This window comes from Balaenoptera borealis, assembly GCF_965194805.1.
Source record: "Balaenoptera borealis genome assembly, chromosome: 1".
Classification (NCBI taxonomy): Eukaryota; Metazoa; Chordata; class Mammalia; order Artiodactyla; family Balaenopteridae; genus Balaenoptera; species Balaenoptera borealis.
The window spans coordinates 62,500,009-62,524,735 of NC_138860.1; the positions used below are offsets into that span (position 1 = coordinate 62,500,009).

The 24,727-nt window shown below is 39.8% G+C and overlaps 1 protein-coding gene across 1 annotated transcript in view; it reads left to right on the forward strand.

Annotated features, from left to right (window-relative positions):
* ADCY10 (adenylate cyclase 10) overlaps positions 1-24,727 on the forward strand; it is a 106,484-nt gene that overhangs the window by 38,705 nt on the left and 43,052 nt on the right. Inside the window, exons 17-21 of the mRNA XM_082361222.1 lie at positions 1,053-1,327; positions 2,899-3,035; positions 12,157-12,285; positions 13,920-14,201; positions 14,324-14,614. Coding sequence (XP_082217348.1) covers positions 1,053-1,327; positions 2,899-3,035; positions 12,157-12,285; positions 13,920-14,201; positions 14,324-14,614 — 1,114 coding nt within the window. The remainder of the gene's footprint in view (positions 1-1,052; positions 1,328-2,898; positions 3,036-12,156; positions 12,286-13,919; positions 14,202-14,323; positions 14,615-24,727) is intronic.

Sequence of the window (24,727 nt, forward strand, 5' to 3'; positions counted from 1 at the left end):
CGTATATGTGATAAGGCAGGCTATACTACTTTATAATGATCATCTTCTGAAATTTGAAATTTGAATGTAGCCTTTGCTGCTCTAGTTTATAAAAACATGCAGAGGGAAAGAATGGCTTAACCCAATCTCTTCCCAGAGGGAAACAAAAGAAGCCAAGAGCAGTCTGGAGCAGTAAGAGTGGGGAAGGTTTTCTCCATTTAGACATGTTACACTATGGAAATGCAGGGCCCGCTGTGCAGGGGCTCACACTAAATGTAAGCTCTATATTTTGTTGAATACTCTATCCCCAGTGCTTAAAACAGTACCTGACCCTAACAGATGCACAATAAATGCTTAATGAGTAAATAAATAATTCAGACTAGTTAGGGAAAGGTAGTCTACACAAGAAAAGGGACACACGATCTGTTTTTAAGTGTAACATGTGCCATAGCTCAAGCTAGAACAGCATAAACTGCCAGCAGGGCAAGGACCAGGTGAGTTTCTCTCAGCACTCTGCCTCCAGCACCTAGCCCAGTGGGTGCTTGGTAAGTATGTGTTGAATCGATGTTGGTTGAATAAATGTCAATGTATTTCCAGGAGACCTTCATTTTTCAATAGATTAGAATGACTTGAAGTAAACCTCAGTAATTTTTATGTAATGGCTGTTTAACTTGACTACACCCCATATATCCTATATATTTACATTACCTTTACACAAAGATTTGACCAAGTAACAGTCTATTCCAGCCAGTTCTGTCCCAATTGCCACAGATTCCAATTAGCGGAATCTAAATTAACGCAAAGTTATTGGAAAGAACAGATTTAACTTAGCTTCACAAAACTCGGTGGATACACATGCATACCCATACACGTGTATAAAAAACTGAAGTCACGGGCGTTCCCTGGTGGTCTAGTTAGGATTTGGCGCTTTCACTGCCATGGCCTGGGTTCAATCCCTGGTCGGGGAACTGAGATCCCGCAAGCTGCTCGGTGCAGCCAAAAAAACAAACAAAAACAAAAAAACCCCCTGAAGTCCTACAGCATTTTTCTTTCTGTTTCTCCACCTTGTCCAGACGGTGAAAGAGGAAAGGATTATTTTCATCATCGATGAAGGCCAGTTTATCGATTCAGCCTCCTGGACCTTTATGGAGAAGCTTATCCGGTCTGTTCCCATCTTCATCATCATGTCCCTGTCTCCCTTCATCGACATACCCTGTGCAGCTGCCAGTGCCATAATGAAGAACAGGAACACCACCTATGTCACCCTTGGAGCCGTGCAGCCTAAGGACATCCTCAACAAGGTCTGCCTGGACCTCAACGTCAGGGGTATCCCCAAAGAACTAGACACGTGAGTAACCTATGTCTGTCCTGAGGCCTTGACAGCTGCACTCATTCTCCAGGTCCAGACTTCATCAGATTCCTTAAGATGTGTCTGAAAGCGGCCATTTCAGGATTCTTGCTGGTCCCGCCTTTCAAAGGGGCCACTGAACATGCTTGATAGGATGGGTGCTGCTCACTTTTCCTTGTTATGGTCCCTGTTACACCGTCTCAAACGTTGCTTAGGACATCAGTTTTGTTTCCCTTTCATCATGCTGGCTATGGGTACACTCACTCTAACCCACAGTGACTAAGGGCACTGTCATGGGCAAGTAACACAAAAGGCAAACTGGTAAGCCTTAAGAACCACAGCCCACAGCTGAGCAAGGTCTTAGTCGCTGGCGATAACGTGGTCTGGTGCTGGTGTTCCCTGTCATGGTAGATGGTGATGTCAGTGCTCTCTGAGCTTCTCAGTGACTCCTCTCCTGGGGTCTTGACAGCAGTCCCCTTAACAACATGGACAACGCCTCTTCCTTAGCTGGCTGTTCACAAGCCACCTTGCTATCTGCATCTGTTCTTTCTAATGAGGTTGCTTTGCTTCTGGAAGAGAAACGTCTTGGACAAAGTCTCATTTAAAATAACTCCAGGCATGAATTTTGTGTGTTCTTTCCCTTTGTCTCTCTGTCTCTCCCTCTTTCTCTCTGTATGTATGTATGTATTTATTTATTATGTATGTATTTGTTATATATGTATACATTTATTATATATGCATTTACTTTTTGATCTAGCCTTCCCAATTCTAGGAACCTATCTCAAAGATATACTGACAGGGAACTATGCTCAATATTTTGTAATAACCTATAAGGGAAAAGAATCTGAAAAAGAATATATATATATATCTGAATCACTTTGCTGTACACCTGAAACTAACACAACATTGTAAATCAACTATACTTCAATAAAAACTTTAAAAATTTAAAAATACATATATTGACAAAAATATGAAGTGACATATGGGCACAGTTTTTATTGAGGCATTATTTGTACTAGTAAAAGACTGAAAGCAATCCAAATGTCCATCTCTAAGAGGATAGTTAGAATAAACTAGGATTCATCCACACGATTGAGCCCTACGTAGCTATAAAGAGAAATAAGGAAGATCTACTGATATGGAGGGATGACCAGGATACATTGTTGAGTGAAAAAACAAGGGGTTGCCTTGTGTGCAGTGTGTATAACTTGCTGTCTTTTATCTAAGGAAGAGAGTGAAATACGTGTGTGCATTTTCTATAGTTTTAAAAAGAAACGTTGAAAAGATAAACCAGAAACTAATTTAAATGGTTACTTATAAGGTGAGGAAGGGAAGCAAGACTGAGGATGTACCTTATTACATAGTTTTGACGTTGGAAAGATTTAAATGATTTATTATGTAATTTTAAAAATGAGAGAAAAAAGAAAAAGCAATCCCTAAAAATGAAAAACAAACCAAAACAAAAGGAGAAAGAGAAGTGATTATTTTCAGGTGATTGAGAAAACTCAAATATTTTTACTTCCCTAAAGATGGTTCTTTGATATAAATAGATTGCGTTGTTTTCACTACAGGTACATGGCAGAGGGAAGCTGTGGGATTCCATTTTACTGTGAAGAATTGCTTAAAAACCTGGACCATCACAGGGTACTCGTTTTCCAAACAATAGAGTCTGAGGAAAAGACAAATGTGACCTGGAATAACCTGTTCAGTAAGTCCCATAATGATGGTTCTTTCTCCCTGTCTCCTTCTGCAGAGAGGGTGGCAAGGGTGGGCTTATCCATAGACTGCTTCCTATACGGGTCAGAGGCTTTGGGGAGGCAAAGAATGTTGGACTTGATATCCCAGACTGTGAGAGAACTTAACATTGCCCGGGACTCACTGAGCTGGGAGAAAGAATGTAGACCTGTAATAGAAATGAAAGAACACTGGAGAATCTTAAAGCCCAGAATCAGAACTGACGGGGGATGTAGATGTTATCTGGGAAAAAGGATAACTTGTTTTCCAGAGGTAAAATTATTAGCTCAAAGTGAATTGTCAACAAGGTTCTCATGCTACAGAGACATACAGAAGGATGAACTTTGAGATGATGTCACAAAGAGGGCAGTTGGAATTTTTAAGAAAATAGTTTTAGTGAAGGGAGAAGGGTAGAGGTTGGGGAATGGGGTAAGGATGCAAGCTGGGATGTAGAGGATTAAGGTTAACGTGAATGATAAGAAAATGTCTGTGGTGGATATACTAGTTGTTTAGGGAGACGGCAGTGATGAGAAGAAAAAAATCATATTCTAGCAAAAATAAAAAGAAAGAAAGAAAGAAACTATGTTTTGACACAAAGGAGACCATGAAGGTTTAAGAGATAGCATCTCTTCCATGAAAAGAGAGAGTATAAAGATATAATCATCTCTGGGCTTTCTATCATCTCACACCGGTCAGAATGGCCATCATCAAAAAATCCACAAACAATAAATGCTGGAGAGGGTGTGGAGAAAAGGGAACCCTCTTGCACTGTTGGTGGGAATGTAAATTGATACAGCCACTATGGAGAACAGTATGGAGGTTCCTTAAAAAACTAAAAATAGAACTACCATATGACCCAGCAATCCCACTACTGGGCATATACCCTGAGAAAATCATAATTCAAAAAGTGTCATGTACTAAAATGTTCATTGCAGCTCTATTTACAATAGCCAGGACATGGAAGCAACCTAAGTGTCCATCAACAGATGAATGGATAAAGAAGATGTGATACATATATACAATGTAATATTACTCAGCCATAAAAAGAAACGAAATTGAGTTATTTGTAGTGAGGTGAATGGACCTAGAGACTGTCATACAGAGTGAAGTAAGTCAGAAAGAGAAAAATAAATACCGTATGCTAACACATATATATGGAATCTAAAAAAATGGTCATGAAGAACCTAGGGGCAAGATGGGAATAAAGACACAGACCTACTAGAGAATGGACTTGAGGATACAGGGAGGGGGAAGTGTAAGCTGGGACAAAGTGAGAGAGTGGCATGGACATATATACACTACCAAACGTAAAATAGATAGCTAGTGGGAAGCAGCTGCATAGCACAGGGAGATCAGCTCGGTGCTTTATGACCACCTAGAGGGGTGGGATAGGGAGGGTGGGAGGGAGGGAGATGCAAGAGGGAAGAGACATGGGGACATATGTATATGTATAACGGATTCACTTTGTTATAAAGCAGAAACTAATACACCACTGTAAAGCAATTATACTCCAATAAAGATGTTAAAAAAAAAGATGTGATCAAAAGAAAATTTTGGCCTTTAAGTTAGGAGTCCAGAGTTCCAGTTCCACATATGCCATTTAATAGCTAGTATTTTGGGATTAGTCACAATCTTTATGGCCAGGTACCTGCTGTAAAATGGGGGGTCGGGTAAAGGAAACTCAAATCCTTTCTTATTTATTCATTCAACAAACCTCTACTGAGCACCTTCTCTCTGTCTGACACCACAGGAAGCATTCTGGGGACCTCTTGGAGTATAAATGAAGTGACTGAATACAATAATACTTTGCTGTCTCATTGATTTTTTTTAATTAAATTTTTTGAGGTGATTATATATTTACAGGCCATTGTAAAAAATAATATAGAGAGATTCTGTATACTCTTTACCTAGTTTTCCCCAGTAGTAACATCAGCAAAACTACAGTATAATATCACAACCAGGTCCAGTAAAGATGTTAAAAAAAAATATATCACAACCAGGATATTAATATTGATACAGTCAAGATACAGAACATTCCCATCACCATGAGAATCCCTTATGTTGACCTATGATAGCCACCCCCCACTTCTCTCCTACCCCTACTTCCTTCTTAACCCCTGGTAATCGCTAATCAGTTCTCCATTTCTATAATTTTGCCATTTTAAGAATTTTTATAAGTGGAATAATATTGTATATGTAATCTTTTGAGATTTTTTTTTTTCACTCAGTGTAACTCTCTGGAGGTTATCTAGGTTGTTGTGTGTATCAATAGTTTGGTCTTTTTAGTTGCTGAGTAGTGTTCCATGGTATGGACATACCTCCATTCACCTGTTGGAGGACATCTGGGCTGTTTACAAAAAAAAAGAAAAAGAATGTTAAAGAACATTACTGAGGCAGTTGACAAAACTGGATTATGAACAGTAAATTATTGTATCGATGTTAAATTTTCTGAAGATGATAAGTATATTCTACTTATGTAAGAGAATGTTGTTATTCTTGGGGAATTCAGAGTAAAGTATTTGGGGGTTAAAGGGCATGAATTATGCAACTTAACACTCAAATGAAATGCTTCAGAAAAAATAAGTACATATAGAGAGAACAAAAGCTATAAAAAATGGAGCAAGATGTTAACAGTAGATGAATTGGAATAAAGACTGTATAGTGTTATTCTTACAACTTTTCATAAATTTGAAACTTACCAAATAAAAGAATTTTTTAAAAACCAAACAACTTTTAGTGGTTTCCCATTGAGTTTACAATGAAATCCAAACTCCTTACCTTGGTCTGGAGATCCCTGAGGGAGCTTCCTTCCACCCCCTCTGTGGCCTCACCAATACTCTGAAATGTGCTCCAGCCACATTTCTGCTCCTCCAACACCCGAGCTCCTTTCTGCTCCCTCTCCTCTGGCATTTCACATACCTGCTCCCTCTCTCCCTTAGCTCAGGTGTTACCTCCTCACAGCCACTTTCTCTGACCATGCCCTGCTTAAGGAAAGCCTTCCTCTCTCTGCACTTTCCTGTTAGTCTCTATCACCAGGTTTATTTCTTTCACAAAACTGACTCACATTAGGAGATTATCTTATTAAGTCACTTTTCCTGTATTATGATTAGTTGCCTAAATATCTGTCTCCATAAATGTTAAGATCCTTGAGGGCTGGAAGTATGCATTAGCCACATTTATAGCCTTCCCAGGTTATGGTGCATAAAAAGTCTGTACTGTGTTGATATGAACTCTCCAGCCCTTACTGTCTGTGCCTACTCACGTGGCACTTGTTTACTGCCTGGTCGTCTGGGTCTCTGTGTATATACCTTATCTTTCCAGGAGGTCGGGAACTTAGTATGTTCACCCTCATATTTCCACATCACCTATTTCAGTGTCTTGCAACTCAACTGTTAATGAATGACTGGAGGGACAAATAAGGAATGCATTTTGGAGTACCAGGAGAAAAATGACTAGGCAAGCTCACTATTCAAACTTCACCTTTTCTTTTTTATTTTTTTTTGGTACCATATGGTATATTTACTATCCTATTTCACTCAGCTGAAGATTTTCCAAACTCAGTATTCCTCAACAATTGTACCATAATGGCTATGTAATATTTAAGGTAATCACTGTGTTATGGCTGGATATTTAGGCTATTTACAATATTTTAATGTTTAAGGAGACTATGAGCATCTTTTTTCAACATATTTTTTCTGGATCACTATAATCATATGAGTTTCTAATATGAAAAATTACCTTGCTGAAAGTTATAATCTCAAGGATTTTGGTCAAATTGTTGTGTTTTTTTTTAACATCTTTATTCGAGTATAATTGCTTTACAATGGTGTGTTAGTTTCCGCTGTATAACAAAGTGAATCATCTATACATGTACATTTATCCCCATTTCTCCTCTCTCTTGAGTCTCCCTCCCACCCTCCCTATCCCACCCACTAGGTGGATACAAAGCACCGAGCTGATCTCCCTGTGCCATGCGGCTGCTTCCCACTAGCTATTTTACATTTGCTAGTGTGTATATCTCCATGCCACTCCTCACTTCGTCCCAGCTTACGCTTCCCCCTCCCCGTGTCCTCAAGTCCATTCTCTACATCTGCGTCTTTATTCTTGTCCTGCCCCTAAGTTTTTCAGAACCATTTTTTTTTTTTAGATTCCATATATATGTGTTAGCATACAGTATTTGTTTTTCTCTTTCTGACTTTCTTCACTCTGTATGACAGTCTCTAGGTCCATCACCTCACCGCAAATAACTCAATTTCATTTTTTTTTATGGCTGAGTAATACTCCATTGTATATATGTGGCACATCTTCTTTATCCATTCATCATTCGACAGGCACTTAGGTTGCTTCCATGTCTTGGCTATTGTAAATAGTGCTGCAATGAACATTGTGGTACATGACTCTTTCTGAATTATGGTTTTCTCAGGGTATATGGCCAGTACTGGGATTGCTGGGTCATATGGTAGTTGTATTTTTAGTTTTTTAAGGAACCTCCATACTGTTCTCCATAGTGGCTGTATCAATTCACATTCCCACCTACAGTGCAAGAGGGTTCCCTTTTCTCCACACCCCGTCCAGCACTTATTGTTTGTAGATTTTTTGATGATGGCCATTCTGACCAATGTGAGGTGATACCTCATTGTAGTTTTGATTTGCATTTCTCTAATGATTAGTGATGTTGAGCATCCTTTCATGTGTTTGTTGGCAATCTGTGTATCTTCTTTGGAGAAATGTCTATTTAGGTCTTCTGCCCATTTTTGGATTGGGTTGTTTGCTTTTTTGATATTGAGCTGCATGAGCTGCTTGTATATTTTGGAGATTAATCCTTTGTTAGTTGCTTCATTTGCAAATATTTTCTCCCATTCTGAGGGTTGTCTTTTCATCTTGTTTCTAGTTTCCTTTGCTGTGCAAAAGTTTTTAAGTTTCACTAGGTCCCATTTGTTTATTTTTGCTTTTATTTCCATTTCTCTAGGAGGTGGGTCAAAAATGATCTTGCTGTGATTTATGTCATAGAGTGTTCTGCCTATGTTTTCCTCTAAGAGTTTTATAATGTCTGACCTTACATTTAGGTCTTTAATCCATTTTGAGTTTATTTTTGTGTATGGTGTTAGGGAGTGTTCTAATTTCATTCTTTTACATGTAGCTGTCCAGTTTTCCCAGCACCACTTATTGAAGAGGCTGTCTTTTCTCCATTGTGTTTCCTTATTTATTTTCATTTTGGATGATCTGTCCGTTGGTGAAAGTGGGGGGTTAAAGTCCCCTACTATGATTGTGTTACTGTTGATTTCCCCTTTTATGGCGGTTAGCATTTGCCTTATGTATTGAGGTGCTTCTATGTTGGGTGCATAAATATTTACAATTGTTATATCTTCTTCTTGGATTGATCCTTTGATCATTATGTAGTGTCCTTCTTTGTCTCTTGTAATAGTCTTTATTTTAAAGTCTACTTTGTCTGATATGAGAATTGCTACATCAGCTTTCTTTTGATTTCGATTTGCATGGAATATCTTTTTCCATCCCCTCACTTTCAGTCTGTATGTGTCCCTAGGTCTGAAGTGGGTCTCTTGTAGACAGCATATATACGGGTCTTGTTTTTGTGTCCATTCAGCCAGTGTATGTCTTTTCGTTGGAGCATATGATCCATTTACATTTAAGGTAATTATCCATATGTACATTCCTATTAGTATTTTCTTGTTTTGTGTTTTTTATTGTAGGTCTTTTCCTTCTCTTGTGTTTCCTGCCTAGAGAAGTTCCTTTAGCATTTGTTGTAAAGCTTGTTTGGTGGTGCTGAATTCTCTTATGTTTTGCTTGTCTGTAAAGCTTTTAATTTCTCCGTCAAGTTGGAATGAGATCCTTGCTAGGTAGAGTAATCTTGGTTGTTGGTTTTTCCCTTTCATCACTTTAAATATGTCCTGCCACTCCCTTCTGGCTTGCAAAGTTTCTGCTGACAGATCAGCTGTTAACCTTATGGGGGTTCCTGTGTATGTCATTTGTTGCTTTTCCCTTGCTGCTTTTAATATTTTTCCTTTTTATTTAATTTTTGATAGTTCGATTAATATGTGTCTTGGCATGTTTCTCCTTGGATTTTTCCTATATGGGACTCTCTGTGCTGCTTGAACTTGATTGACTATTTCCTTTCCCATATTAAGGAAGTTTTCAGCTATAATCTCTTCAGATATTTTCTCAGTCCCTTTTTTTTCTCTTCTTCTTCTGGGACCCCTATAATTAGAATGTCGGTACATTTAATGTTGTCCCAGAGGTCTCTGAGACTGTCTCAATTCTTTTCAGTCTTTTTTCTTTATTCTGCTCGGTGATAGTTATTTCCAATATTTTATATTCCAGGTCACTAATCCATTCTTCTGCCTCACTTATTCTGCTATTGATTCCTTCTAGAGAATTTTTAATTTCATTTATTGTGTTGTTCATCATTGTTTGTTTGCTCTTTAGTTCTTCTAGGTCCTTGTTAAACGTTTCTTGTATTTTCTCCATTCTTTTTCAAAGATTTTGGATCATCTTTACTAACACTACTGAATTCTTTTTCAGGTAGGCTGCCTATTTCCTCTTCATTTGTTTGGTCTGTTGGGTTTTTACCTTGCTCCTTCATCTGCTGTGTATTTCTCTGTCTTCTCATTTTGCTTAACTTACTGTGTTTGGGGTCTCCTTTTCTCTGGCTGCAGGTTTGTAGTTCCTGTTGTTTTTAGTGTCTGTCCCCAGTGGGTAAATTTGGTTCAGTGAGTTGTGTAGGCTTTCTGGTGAAGGGGACTGCTGCCTGTGTTCTGGTGGATGAGGCTGGATCTTGTCTTTCTGGTGGGCAGGACCACATCCAGTGGTGCGTTTTGGGGTGTCTGTGAACTTATTATATTTTCAGGCAGCCTTTCTGCTAATGGGTAGGGTTGTGTTCCTGTCTTGCTAGTTGTTTGGCACAGGATATCTAGCACTGTAGCTTGTTTGTTGTTGAGTGGAGCTGGATCTTAGCGTTGAGATGGAGATCTCTGTGAGAGGTTTCGCTGTTTGATATTATGTGGGACTGGGAGGCCTCAGGTGGTCCAATGTCCTGAACTCAGCTCTCCCACCTCAGAGGTTCAGGCGTGACACTTGGCCAGAGCACCAAGACCCTGTCACCCACTTGGCTCAGAAGAAAAGGGAGAAAGAAAAAGAAAGAAAGAAAGAAAAAATAAAATAAAATAATTAAAATAAAAATTAAAAAAATATTATTTTAAAAAAAAAGTAATAAAAACAAAGGAAAGAAAGAAGAGAACAACCAAACCAAAAAACAAATCCACCAATGATAACAAGCACTAAAAACTATACCAAAAAAACCCCAAAAAACAAAACGGACAGACAGAACCCTAGGCCAAATGGTAAAAGCAAAGCTATACAGACAAAATCACACAAAGAAGCATACACATACACACTCACAAAAAGAGAAAAAGGAGGGGCTTCCCTGGTGGTGCAGTGGTTAAGAATCCACCTACCAATGCTGGGGACACAGGTTCAAGCCCTGGTCCAGGAAGATTCCACATGCCGCGGAGCAGCTAAGCCCATATGCCACAACTGCTGAGCCTGAGCTCTAGAGCCTGCGAGCCACAAATACTGAAGCCCATGTGCCACAACTACTGAAGTCCACGTGCCTAGGGCCCGTGCTCCGCAACAAGAGAAGCCACCACGATGAGAAGCCTGCACACTGCAATGAAGAGTAGCCCCCGCTCGCCACAAGTAGAGAAAGCCCACACGCAGCAACAAAGACCCAACGCAGCCTAAATAAATAAATAAATTTATTTATTTAAAAAAAAAGAGAAAAAGGAAAACATATACATATAAAAGAAAAGGAAGAAAGCAACCAAATCAATAAACAAATCTACCAGTGATAATAAGCTCTAAATACTAAACTAAAATAAACATAAAGCCAGAAACAAATTAGATGCAGAAAGCAAACCCCAAGTCTACAGTTGCTACCAACGTCCACCGCATCAATTTTGGGATGATTCATTGTCTATTCAGGTATTCCACAGATGCAGGGTACTTCAAGGTGATTGTGGAGATTTAATCTGCTGCTCCTGAGGCTGCTGGGAGAGATTTCCCTCTCTTTTCTTTGTTCGCACAGCTCCTGGGGTTCAGCTTTGGATTTGGCCCTGCCTCTGCATATAGGTCGCCTGAGGGCATCTCTTCCCCGCTCAGACAGGACGGAGTTAAAGCAGCGGCTGGTTCGGGGGCACTGGCTCACACAGGCCAGGGGGAGGGAGGGGTACAGAATGCGGGTGAGCCTGCAGCGGCAGAGGCCGGCATGACGTTTCAACAGCCTGAGGCGTGCTGTGTGTTCTCCCAGGGAAGTTGTCCCTGGATCACGGGACCCTGGCAGTGGCGGGCTGCACAGGCTCCCGGGAGGGGAGGTGTGGATAGTGACCTGTGCTTGCACACAGCCTTCTTGGTGGCTGCAGGAGCAGCCTTAGTGTTTCATGCCCATCTCTGGTGTCTGCGCTGATAGTCGCGGCTCGCACCTGTCTCTAGAGCTCGTTTAGGCGGTGTTCTGAATCCCCTCTCCTCGCACACCCTTTTGGGAAGTCTGAGGTCTTCTGCCAGCGTTCAGTAGGTGTTCTGTAGGGGTTGTTCCACATGTAGATGTATTTTTGATGTATTTGTGGGGAGGAAGGTGATCTCCACGTCTTACTCCTCCACCATCTTGAAATCTTCACCATTTTTAATATCTCTTTCTGACAATAACCACATCTTAAGTAGAGTACAGTCTTCCACAGAATGTGTTTGCCTCCGAATGTGGGTATTTCAATGTGCATACAAGTATATATATAAGTATATAATATAAGCTATATTTGTAAAACTGCATGTCTTACGGAAGACATCCTGTAGTTATTACCAATCCTTTTTTTCTTGGAGGGAGGGGAGGAAAAACATGTTTTGAGTAAATTTTGATTTTCATATATCAGTTTTACTTAAAACACAGTATTCCAGAATACTTTACAAGCCAACACACATCTCTGCCTGCTCTTTCTCATGTGAGACCCATCTCGAAGTTTATTGGAAAATCCAGATAATAATAGGACAATGACTCTCAACTTTTCTTCCCTTTTACCTCTCTATAGAGAATTTTGCGAAGCCAACAGAGGACTTAAAAATATTTACTTTTGGTCTTGAGGAGGGAAATGAAGAAGTCTGTAACCTCGCTAGTGGTGTCAGATTGAAAAACTTGTCACTGCCAGCATCATTAAAAGGTAAAGAAAATTTGACCTGGTGTTCATTTTCCAGGACCTAGATTCCCCTCTTGCTTTCTCTAGGATGCTTCCAACAAAGGAGAAAGGAAGATAGAAGACTGGCTTTGTTTTTTGTTTTGTGTTGCCCAGGCAATGGGAAGGTTCCATTACAAGCTTGGCTTTTCTGCTTCTAAATAGGAGCCAACTTCCCCCTGTGCATACGCTGGAGTCTGATTTGAACAAAGTTTTATTCAACTGCATAAAAGAATGAGGTATAGTACATTTTCAATTAAACAGAAATCAAATAATGAGAGAGAAAATCTAACAGTGATACTTTTCCTGCTATCTACTTCCATAAGAAATGACAAACAAGGGAATTTATATCAGGGATGTACTGTTATTCATTTCAAGAAAAATGAATTTCAAGCAATGTTCTAGCATGCATTCAGCTCCAATCCATGCCATCTATAAAATGTTCAACTTCAAATATTTAGTACAAGGATGAGACCTCAAGTTCTCTATCTCCAAAAGAGCATCATTTGTTTTTCATTCACTATGTCTACTAAAATAGCAAGGTGGATTAACTTGGTTTCTTTTAATCAATATTTTTTTTATTGAAGTATATTTGATTTACAATGTTGTGTTAATTTCTGCTGTACAGCCAAGTGATTCAGTTATACATACATACATACATATATATATATATATATATATTCTTTTTTTTTTTTTTTTTGGCCACACTGTGCAGCTTGCGGGATCTCAGTTCCCCTACCCGGGATTGAATCCAGGCCACAGCAGTGAAAGCCTGGAATCGTAACCACTAGGCGACCAGGGAATTCCCACATTCTTTTTTTTTTTTTAATATTTTTTTCTATTATGGTTTATTATAGGATACTGAATATAGTTCTCTGTGCTATACAGTAGGCTTTGTTTATCTGTTCTACATATAAAAGCTTACATCTGCTAACCCTACTTATATCTGGACTAGCTTGGTTTCTACAGTGTTCTGTGGACATATTGAGAAGTTCATATTTTGTCCCTGAGGAGGGTGATGTAATAGAAGGATATCCTGGTCAAGATGTCCAAGAAACCATGTGAGCTATGATACTCGAGCTTAGATGAGAAGATGGAATTGGAGCTAGGAGCTCTCTGACACTTGGTCATGAGCATAGATATGGTAATGGGTTGTCACAAGAATAACTGAATCCCTGGGGCAGATAGAGAGAAAGCTTATTGCTGGGAAGTTCCATGAGAAAGGGCAGCCAGTGAAGAAGACAGAGAATGAGCAGCTGGAGAAGTCAACACAGAACACGGATGGCAGGCCCTGCTCCTTCTGACCACTTCTCACCATGACCTCTGCTCTCCTCACACACCCTTGTCACACTTTAAAACAAAATCAGAACACCTTGAAATCAATCTTATTGTCATGGCCAATGGGACATGCATATTTTTAGGTTATAGCATCTCCATCTTTTGTACTCCCGACACAAGTGCTATCTGTGAAATAGGTACTAAGCAAATACTTCTTTTGGCTTAGCTCAGCTGGGTGTAGTTCTATTGAACAAGAACTATAGAACAGGACAGTTGTCCATCTCTAGAATCTATTTGATAAAGACAGATGACTAGTTCCCTGTTGTGTGGCATTCCACCTACAGAAGTCTCTCTGGTCCAGCTGGATAGCATGAGCCTGTCCCACCAGATGTTGGTGAGATGTGCAGCCATCACTGGCCTGACCTTCACTACGGAACTGTTGTTTGAGATTCTCCCTTGTTGGAACATGAAGATGATGATCAATGCCCTGGCAACCCTCGTGGAATCCAATGTCTTTGATTGTTTCCGGAATGGCAAGGAGCTCCGAATAGCCCTAAAACAGAACGCGGCCTCGTTTGAGGTGAATTATCGCTCCCTCTCTCTGCAACCACCCTCTGAAGGAATGGGTAAGTAGAGCCTGGAAGTGACCCATATTTCCTTTAGTTTAAGGCACATCTTGATAAAAGAACTGATCTGTATTTTGTAGCAGGGGCTGACTTGTTGCCCACTGCCTTTCTGTCCTCTCTAGCCCATGGCGAGGAGGAAGAGCTCCGTGAGCTGGAAAGCGAGGTGATTGAGTGCCACATCATTCGATTCTGCAGCCCGATGATGCAGAAAACAGCCTATGAGCTGTGGCTAAAAGACCAGAAGAAAGCCATGCACTTGAAATGTGCCCGTTTTCTAGAAGAAAACTCCCACAGGTGTGACCACTGCCGAAGTGGAGACTTCGTCCCCTTTCACCACTTTGCAGTGGACATCCGGCTCAACACTTTGGACTTGGATACCATTAGGAAGATGGCTAAGTCCCATGGATTTCAAAGTAAACTTTCTTCGTTCCTAATTAGTTCTAACTATAACTGGGGAAAATGGAGACAAGACCTAGAAGAAGTGGGTCTGGACCATGAGGATTTCAAGTCCTCTGCAGGCTCGGGCACCACGGATGATGAGACGTGAGCAGCGTAGGTCAGCGGGGCAGGAAGTTGGGGAGTACACATGTAGCTGAGTTGGCAGAACCAATCTCACTGTGAGACTGTCAGGGAGGATTTGGGGGTAAGGACTCTGGCAAAATGGGGTGTGAGCAGAGCTCAAATTAAAATGTCCAAAGGAATAAAACAGACCCAGCTTCATTCGCACCAAGGGATGGAATCCAAGGAGGGTAGTGGGTAGGGAGCGGGGTCTGACATGAAGTGGGGGGAAGAGCAAGATCTGAGAGGGAGTGGTGTTTCTTGGCAGATAAAATGTTGTTGCTCTGTCTAGTTTGAAACAAGGTTCCAGTGGAAAAAATGTATGAGTGGGAGAGAATTAGCCAGGACTAAGCATGTCAGGGCCCCCAGAAAAGAGGGCTTGGGTTTAGAACAGGGATTCAAGACCATCTGATGTGCAAGTAAGAAAGTTACAGACTGATAGCACAAACTGGCCACATGATCTGGGAAAACGTAGTAAGGATTCAAGGGGCATAAGGGCCCAGGGACTCAGTTACTGCAGGAACGATGGATGTCAGACTTAGGGCAGCAACACCAACTCCAGCCCTCATTCGGGGGTGGCCAGGGAACACCCAATGGACTTCCTGCCCTAGTCACAGAGCCTCCATGATTATGACTAAATCTGGTCAGGAAAACAGGCTACACATAGAGGACTCCTATATTATAAGTATATGAAAAATTGGGAAAGAATGTATGTAAAGTGCCCAGCACATAGTAGGTACAAAATAAATATTTATTCTCATTCATTCTCTACTTTACCTGCATTCTCATTTCATTCTCTTATCAACCCTCCAAGGTGGAGGGTTATTTTCACTTTATAGATAAGAAAATTGATGTTCTGGAGGATTAAATAACTTTCCCGATGCCACACAGCAAGTAATAGACTTTATTCAATTCCAGGTCAGTCTAATTCCTGAGTTCATGCTCTGCCATTACACTTGAGCTTCCCAAAGCACAGGACTGGATTTTAGGTAATACTGGCCAAGGAGACTGGAAGAGGTTCATAGATATAGCATTAGGTAAGAATCACAGAGTGAGGAAGGTGATTCCTTTGCAATACTTGATCAGGGAGAAAGCAGCTTTGTCCTGTGATTTAAGCCTATCATTGACGCTGCACTAACACTTGCCAATCTCCCCTTTTAAAAAAAGAAATCAGCCTTTAAGTTCAGAGCCTTAGAGTCTATATATATAGAGAGAGTCTATACATGAAGGTTTCAAGTCTCGGAAGGCATGGGCACAAAGATAATGAGATTCAGCAGTGGTCTCATCCCACTGGGCCAGGAAGATGTCAGAGAGATAGACATGTAGATGAGCCTAGTGTTTATTACTAGTATTTACTACATTTCCCCTCATGCAATATATTTTTTCCAAAATTGGAAACATGTTATTATTATTATACTATTAGTGGTATATGTGTAATATGATGTTGAAATTGAAATTTGTACCAAGCACCAAGATACAATGGATGTTGAAATCCAAAGTGAGGTAAATAGATGGATGTACAGACTCTATAAAGGAAATAGCTGAGAATCATTTACAATATTGTATCCTTCATCCACATTCAAGACATAAAAATGAGGTATAGTGTGGAGAGGGCCAGGATTTGTGGAGAGATTTGGCAAGAACTGAGGAGGTACTGTGTACCTTCCTCAAGTGGGTTGCTTCCTTTATCACCTCAATGCTAGGAAGATGTCTTCCCTGGAATCAGTTAGAGGACACAGAAGACCTCACACCTAATGAGGCCAGAGTGGCCTGTGGCTGCACCAGGATCAACCTGCCCTCCCGGAGTTTGGGAAAGAATGTGTGAGGGTTTCCTATAAATCAGATATAACTCACCTGGGAGAAAAAGCCAGCCTGGCATCATTTTAAGTTGTTACCAAGAGTACCCCTAGGAGTGTGAGAAGACCCCTAGTAGTGGGCTGCTAGAATAAAACAGGCACCAAGAGAGCAGGAGATGGAGAACTGAAGAGGATGCATGACTGGATCAAGGGATCTTCAGTGAAGGATCCCAACACAGGGCCATAGTCAAAGCACCAATGAAAGCATTAATAGGAGAGAGTCAACTGACAGAGATAAGAGAAAAGGGAAAGAATACAGTAAGTCCTCTACATACGAACCTTCAAGTTGCGAACTTTCAAAGATATGAACGTGCGTTCGCATGTCCAGTCATGTAAGTTAGTTCACGTGTCTGGCGTACATTGTCATGTGTGCATCCTCTACAAGTGGTGGTGCTTTTGTGTACTTTACTGTACAGTACTGTATAGAGTACAGTAGTACAGTATCTTTATTACAAGCCCAGTATGTCCAGAAGCAAGCATAAAAGCAGCAGTGTTGTAGCTGGTACTACTGTACTTTTCAAGGTACTGTACAGTAAGATTAAAAATACTTTATTTTTGTGTTTGTTTTTTATGTATTATTTGTGTTAAAAGTATTATAAACCTATTATAGTACAGTACTATACAGATGATTGTGTTAGTTGGGTACCAAGGCTAACTTTGTTGGACTTACGAACAAATTGGACTTGATGAACATGTTCTCGGAACGGAACTCATTCGTATGTAGGGGACTTACTGTATTCCAGACTCTGTGGGATCAGTGAGTCTTATTTTATATATGTGTTATATATATAAATAAACAAATTATATATAAACTACATATATTATATATGTATGTTTTAGTTATTTATTTGGTGAGGGGTAAAATCAGCTGGCAGCTAGCAGACAGGTTAGCCTGAGTAGTTCATTGGTCTTAAGCAGGTTGGCTAGGGCCACCAAAGGAAACAACTGCAGTTATTTCAGGTTCTCCAATGTTCCTTAACCGTTTCACTCTGGAGCATATGTTACCAGATATCTCTGAGTCATGTCTACTGATGTCCTTTCAACAGAACCTCCACCTGAGTGAGGCCAGGGCTTGATTATTTCCCTTAGAATTTTTCACCTATTGAAAAGAGTATCAACTAGACATCTTTAAATAAAGATATTTTTTAGATTTCCTGAAAGTTTTACCATAAAAGCAATAGTCCCATGACCTACTGCCCTGCATACGTATCTTCAATATTTCTTCTCAGGGGCAAACATTTTAAACTTAGCTGTTCCCTCTAGTCATTACTTCCATATACTAAGTGGTATGTTAATGCTACTTTTTTAAAAATCAAATTTGACATCATCTGTTTTAGTCTTGCTATGGTAGGTAAGAATTTAACTCTATTACACCATGCTTGGGCACCTCTCCTCCAATATTGTTATAGAACTATCATTAGATAAATCAATCAAGTATTTACATTATTAAGACTATGAAAATGCTGTCCATTAGAGAACTAAGTAGTAATATACTGTGAATAGATTTTTTTTTAATTTTTGAATTATATTTTATTTATTTTTTATACAGCAGTTTCTTATTAGTCATCAATTTTATACACATCAGTGTATACATGTAAATCCCAATCGCCCAATTCATAACACCACCATTCACACCCACCTGCGGCTTTCCCCCCTTGGTGTCCATACGTTTGTTCTCTACATCTGTGTCTCAACTTCTGCCCTGCAAACCAGTTCATCGGTACCATTTTTCTAGGTTCCACATATATGCGTTAATATACGATATTTGTTTTTCTCTTTCTGACTTACTTCACTCTGTATGACAGTCTCTAGATCCATCCACGTCTCAACAAATGACCCAATTTTGTTCCTTTTTATGGCTGAGTAATATTCCATTGTATATATGTGTCACATCTTCTTTATCCATTCATCTGTCGATGGGCATTTAGGTTGCTTCCATGACCTGGCTATTGTAAATAGTGCTGCAATGAACATTGGGGTGCATGCGTTTTTTTGAATTATGGTTTTCTCTGGGTATATGCTGAGTAGTGGGATTGCTGGATCATATGGTAATTCTATTTTTAGTTTTCTAAGGAACCTCCATACTGTTCTCCATAGTGGCTGTATCAATTTACATTCCCACCAACAGTGCAAGAGGGTTCCCTTTTCTCCACACCCTCTCCAGCACTTGTTGTTTGTAAATTTTCTGATGATGCCCATTCTAACTGGTGGGAGGTGATACCTCATTAGTTTTGATTTGCATTTCTCTAATAATTAGTGATGTTGAGCAGCTTTTCATGTGCTTCTTGGCCATCTGTATGTCTTCTTTGGAGAAATGTCTCTTTAGGTCTTCTGCCCATTTTTGGATTGGGTTGTTTGTTTCTTTAATATTGAGCCGCATGAGCTGTTTATATATTTTGGAGGTTAATCCTTTGTCCGCTGATTCGTTTGCAAATATTTTCTCCCATTCTGAGGGTTGTCTTTTCGTCTTGTTTATGGTTTCCTTTGTTGTGCAAAAGTTTTGAAGTTTCATTGGGTCCTATTTGTTTATTTTTGTTTTTATTTCCATTACTCTAGGAGGTGGATCAAAAAAGATCTTGCTGTGCTTTATGTCAAAGAGTGTTCTTCCTATGATTTCCTCTAAGAGTTTTATAGTGTCCGGTCTTACATTTAGGTCTCGAATGCATTTTGAGTTTATTTTTGTGTATGGTGTTAGGGTGTTCTAATTTCATTCTTTTACATGTAGCTGTCCAGTTTTCCCAGCACCACTTATTGAAGAGACTGTCTTTTCTCCATTGTATATCCTTGCTTCCTTTGTCATAGATTAGTTGACCATAGGTGTGTGGGGTTATCTCTGGGATTTCTATCTTGTTCCATTGATCTATGTTTCTGTTTTTGTGCCAGTACCATATTGTCCTAATTACTGTAGCTTTGTAGTATAGTCTGAAGTCAAGGAGTCTGATTCCTCCCACTCCATTTTTTTTGCTAAAGACTGCTTTGGCTATTCAGGGTCTTTTGTGTCTCCATACAGATTTTAAGAGTTTTTGTTCTAGTTCCATAAAAAATGCCATTGGTAATTTGATAGGGATTGCATTGAATCTGTAGATTGCTTTGGGTAGTATAGTCATTTTCACAATATTGATTCTTCCAATCCAAGAACATGGTATATCTCTCCATCTGTTTGTATCATCTTTAATTTCTTTCATCAGTGTCTTATAGTTTTCTGCATACAGGTCTTTTGTCTCCCTAGGTAAGTTTATTCCTAGGCATTTTATTCTTTTTGTTGCAATGGTAAATGGGAGTGTTTCCTTAATTTCTCTTTCAGATTTTTCATCATTAGTGTCTAGGAATGCAAGAGATTTCTGTGCATTAATTTTGTATCCTGCAACTTTACCAAATTCATTGGTTAGCTCTAATAGTTTTCTGGTGGCATCTTTAGGATTCTCTATGTATAGTATCATGTCATCTGCAAACAGTGACAGTTTTACTTCTTCTTTTCCAATTTGTATTCCTTTTATTTCTTTTTCTTCTCTGATTGCCATGGCTAGGACTTCCAAAACTATGTTGAATAATAGTGGTGAGAGTGGACATCCTTGTCTTGTTCCTGATCTTAGAGGGAATGCTTTCAGTTTTTCACTGTTGAGAATGATGTTTGCTGTGGGTTTGTCGTATATGGCCTTTATTATGTTGAAGTAGGTTCCCTCTATGCCCACTTTCTGGAGAGTTTTTATCATAAATGGGTGTTGAATTTTGTCAAAAGCTTTTTCTGCATCTATTGAGATGATCATATGGTTTTTAGTATTCAAGTTGCTAATATGATGTATCACATTGATTGATTTGCGTATATTGAAGAATCCTTGCATCTCTGGGATAAATCCCACTTGATCATGGTGTATGATCCTTTTGTGTTGTTGGATTCTGTTTGCTAGTATTTTGTTGAGGATTTTTGCATCTATGTTCATCAGTGATATTGGTCTGTAATTTTCTTTTTTTGTAGTATCTTTGTCTGGTTTTGGTATCAGGGTGATGGTGGCCTAATAGAATGAGTTTAGGAGTGTTCCTTCCTCTGCAATTTTTTGGAAGAGTTTGAGAAGCATGGGTGTTAGCGCTTCTCTAAATGTTTGATAGAATTCACCTGTGAAGCCATCTGGTCCTGGACTTTTGTTTGTTGGAAGATTTTTAATCACAGTTTCAATTTCATTACTTGTGATTGGTCTGTTCATATTTTCTCTTTCTTCCTGGTTCAGTCTTGGAAGGTTATACCTTTCTAATAATTTGTCCATTTCTTCCAGGTTGTCCATTTTATTGGCATAGAGTTGTTGTAGTAGTCTCTTAGGATGCTTTGTATTTCTGCGGTGTCTGTTGTACCTTCTCCCTGTTCATTTCTAATTTTATTGATTTGAGTCCTCTCCCTCTTTTTCTTGATGAGTCTGGCTAATGGTTTATCAATTTAGTTTATCTTCTCAAAGAACCAGCTTTTAGTTGTATTGATCTTTGCTGTTGTTTTCTTTGTTTCTATTTCATTTATTTCTGCTCTGACCTTTATGATTTCTTTCCTTCTGCTAACTTTGGGTTTTGTTTGTTCTTCTTTCTCTAGTTCCTTTAGGTGTAAGATTAGATTGTTTATTTGAGATTTTTCTTGTTTCTTGAGGTAGGCTTGTATAGCTATAAACTTCCCTCTTAGAACTACTTTTGCTGCATCCCATAGGTTTTGGATCATCGTGTTTTTATTGTCATTTGTCTCTAGGTACTTTTTTATTTCTTCAGTGATCTCTTGGTTATTTAGTAATGTATTGTTTTGCCTTCATGTGTTTGTGTTTTTTACGTTTTTTTCCCTGTAATTCATTTCTAATCTCATAGCGTTGTGGTCAGAAAAGATGCTTGATATGATTTCAATTTTCTTAAATTTACTGAGGCTTGATTTGTGACCCAAGATGTGATCTATCCTAGAGAATGTTCCGTGCACACTTGAGAAGAACGTGTAATCTGCTGTTTTTGGATGGAATGTCCTATAAATATCAATTAAATCTATCTGGTCTATTGTGTCATTTAAAGCTTCTGTTTCCTTATTTATTTTCATTTTGGATGATCTGTCTGATGGTGTGAGTGAGGTGTTAAAGTCCCCCACTATGATTGTGTTACTGTAGATTTCCTCTTTTATAGCTGTTAGCAGTTGCCTTATGTATTGAGGTGCTCCTATGTTGGGTGCATATATATTTATAGTTGTTATATCTTCTTCTTGGATTGATCCCTTGATCATTATGTAGTGTCCTTCCTTGTCTCTTGTAACATTCTTTATTTTAAAGTCTATTTTATCTGATAGGAGTATTGCTACTCCAACTTTCTTTTGATTTCCATTGGCATGGAATATCTTTTTCCATCCCCTCACTTTCAGTCTGTATGTGTCTCTAGGTCTGAAGTGGGTCTCTTGTAGACAGCATATATATGGGTCTTGTTTTTGTATCCATTCAGCAAGCCTGTGTCTTTTGGTTGGAGCATTTAATCCATTCACGTTTAAGATAATTATCGATATGTATGTTCCTATGACCATTTTCTTAATTGTTTTGGGGTTTTTTTTGTAGGTCCTTTTCTTCTCTTGTGTTTCCCACTTAGAGAAGTTCCTTTAGCATTTGTTGTAGAACTAGTTTGGTGGTGCTGAATTCTCTTAGCTTTTGATTGTCTGTAAAGCTTTTGATTTCTCCAGCGAATCTGAATGAGATCCTTGCCAGGTAGAGTAATCTTGGTTGTAGGTTCTTCCCTTTCATCACTTTAAGTATATCATGCCACTCCCTTCTGGCTTGTAGAGTTTCTGCTGAGAAATCAGCTGTTAACCTTATGGAAGTTCCCTTGTATATTATTTTTCGTTTTTACTTTGCTGCTTTCAATAATTTCTCTTTGTCTTTAATTTTTGCCAGTTTGATTACTATGTGTCTTGGCGTGTTTCTCCTTGGGTTTATCCTGTATGGGACATGCTGTGCTTTCTGGACTTGGGTGGCTATTTCCTTTCCCATGTTAGGGAAGTTTTCAATTATAATCTCTTCAAATATTTTCTCGGGTCCTTTCTCTCTCTTCTCCTTCTGGGACCCCTATAATGCGAATGTTGTTGCATTTAATGTTGTCCCAGAGGTCTCTTCATTTCTTTTCATTCTTTTTTCTTTATTCTGTTCTGCAGCAGTGAATTCCACCATTCTGTCTTCCAGGTCACTTATCCGTTCTTCTGCCTCAGTTATTCTGCTATTGATTCCTTCTAGTGTAGTTTTCATTTCAGTTATTGTATTGTTCATCTCTGTTTGTTTGTTCTTTAATTCTTCTAGGCCTTTGTTAAACATTTCTTGCATCTTCTCGATCTTTGCCTCCATTCTTTTTCCGAGGTCCTGGATCATCTTCACTATCATTATTCTGAATTCTTTTTCTGGAAGGTTGCCTATCTCCACTTCATTTAGTTGTTTTTCTGGGGTTTTATCTTGTTCTTTCATCCAGTACATTGCCCTCTGCCTTTTCATCTTGTCTATCTTTCTGTGAATGTGGTTTTTGTTCCACAGGCTGCAGGATTGTAGTTCTTCTTGCTTCTGCTGTCTGCCCTCTGGTGGATGAGGCTATGTAAGAGGCTTGTGTAAGTTTCCTGATGGGAGGGACTGGTGGTGGGTAGAGCTGACTGTTGCTCTGGTGGGTAGAGCTCAGGAAAACTTTAATCCACTTGACTGCTGATGGGTGGGGCTGGGTTCCCTCCCTGTTGGTTGTTTGGCCTGAGGCAACCCAACACTGGAGCCTACCTGGGCTCTTTGATGGGGCTAATGACAGACTCTGGGAGGGCTCACGCCAAGGAGTACTTCCCAGAACTTCTGCTGCCAGTGCCCTTGTCCCCACAGTGAGCCACAGCCACCCGCCGCCTCTGCAGGAGACCCTCCATCACTAGCATGTAGGTCTGGTTCAGTCTCCCCTGGGGTCACTGCTCCTTCCCCTGGGTCCTGATGCGCACACTACTTTGTGTGTGCCCTCCAAGAGTGGGGTCTCTGTTTCCCCCAGTCCTGTCAAAGTCCTGCAATAAATTCCCACTAGGCTTCAAAGTCTGATTCTCTAGGAATTCCTCCTTGCATTGCCAGAACCCCAGGTTGGGAAGCCTGACGTGGGGCTCAGAACCTTCACTCCAGTGGGTGGACTTCTGTGGTATAAGTGTTCTCCAGTCTGTGAGTCACCCACCCAGCTGTTATGGGATTTGATTTTACTGTGATTGCACCCCTCCTACCGTCTCATTGTGGCTTCTCCTTTGTCTTTGGATGTGGGGTATCTTTTGTGGTGAGTTCCAGTGTCTTCCTGTTGATGATTGTCCAGCAGCTAGTTGTGATTCTGTTGTTCTCAAAAGAGGGAGTGAGAGCATGTCCTTCTACTCCGCCATCTTGTTTCCTCCTTGTGAATAGATTTCTTAACAGAAGTTTATTTTTCCTAGAGTTTCTAGGAAACTTTTTTTTTGCAATGTCTTCTTTATAATATCCTGCTTCAGTCTTGGCTGGACACTCTGTCCATTACCCGTGAATCTCCCGAAGTGTGAGGTATGGTTTTTTTTATATAATTATTTTTATTTTATTTTATTTATTTATTTATTTTTGGCTGCATTGGGTCTTTGTTGCTGTGTGCAGGCCTTCTCTAGTTGCGGCAAGTGGGTCTACTCTTCGTTGTAGTGCACTGGCTTCTCATTGTGGTGGCTTCTCTTGTTGCAGAGCACGGGCTCTAGAGTGCAGGCTCAGTAGATGTGGTTCATGGGCTTAGTTGCTCTGAGGCATGTGGGAACTTCCCGGACCAGGGCTCAAACCTGTGTCCCCTGCATTGGCAGGCAGATTCTTAACCACTGTGCCACCAGGGAAGTCCATGAGGTATGCTTTTAAGAAATGCTGGAGAAGGACATATCATAAGAGGTTCAAGGACACAGCATTAGCTATGAATCAGATAGTGAGGAAGTTGATTACCTTTTCAATTCTCTATCAATCCTCATGTCCTTCCTAAAAACTTATTTTCTGACTCTTGATCCATTCCAAGGATCAACAGCCCGTGGGCTCCCTCCTGGGCTCTTTCGTTCCACTTGCTCCACCTAATTCTTCAGGGAGCACTCCTCTCATTCCTTGATCTCCTTGACAT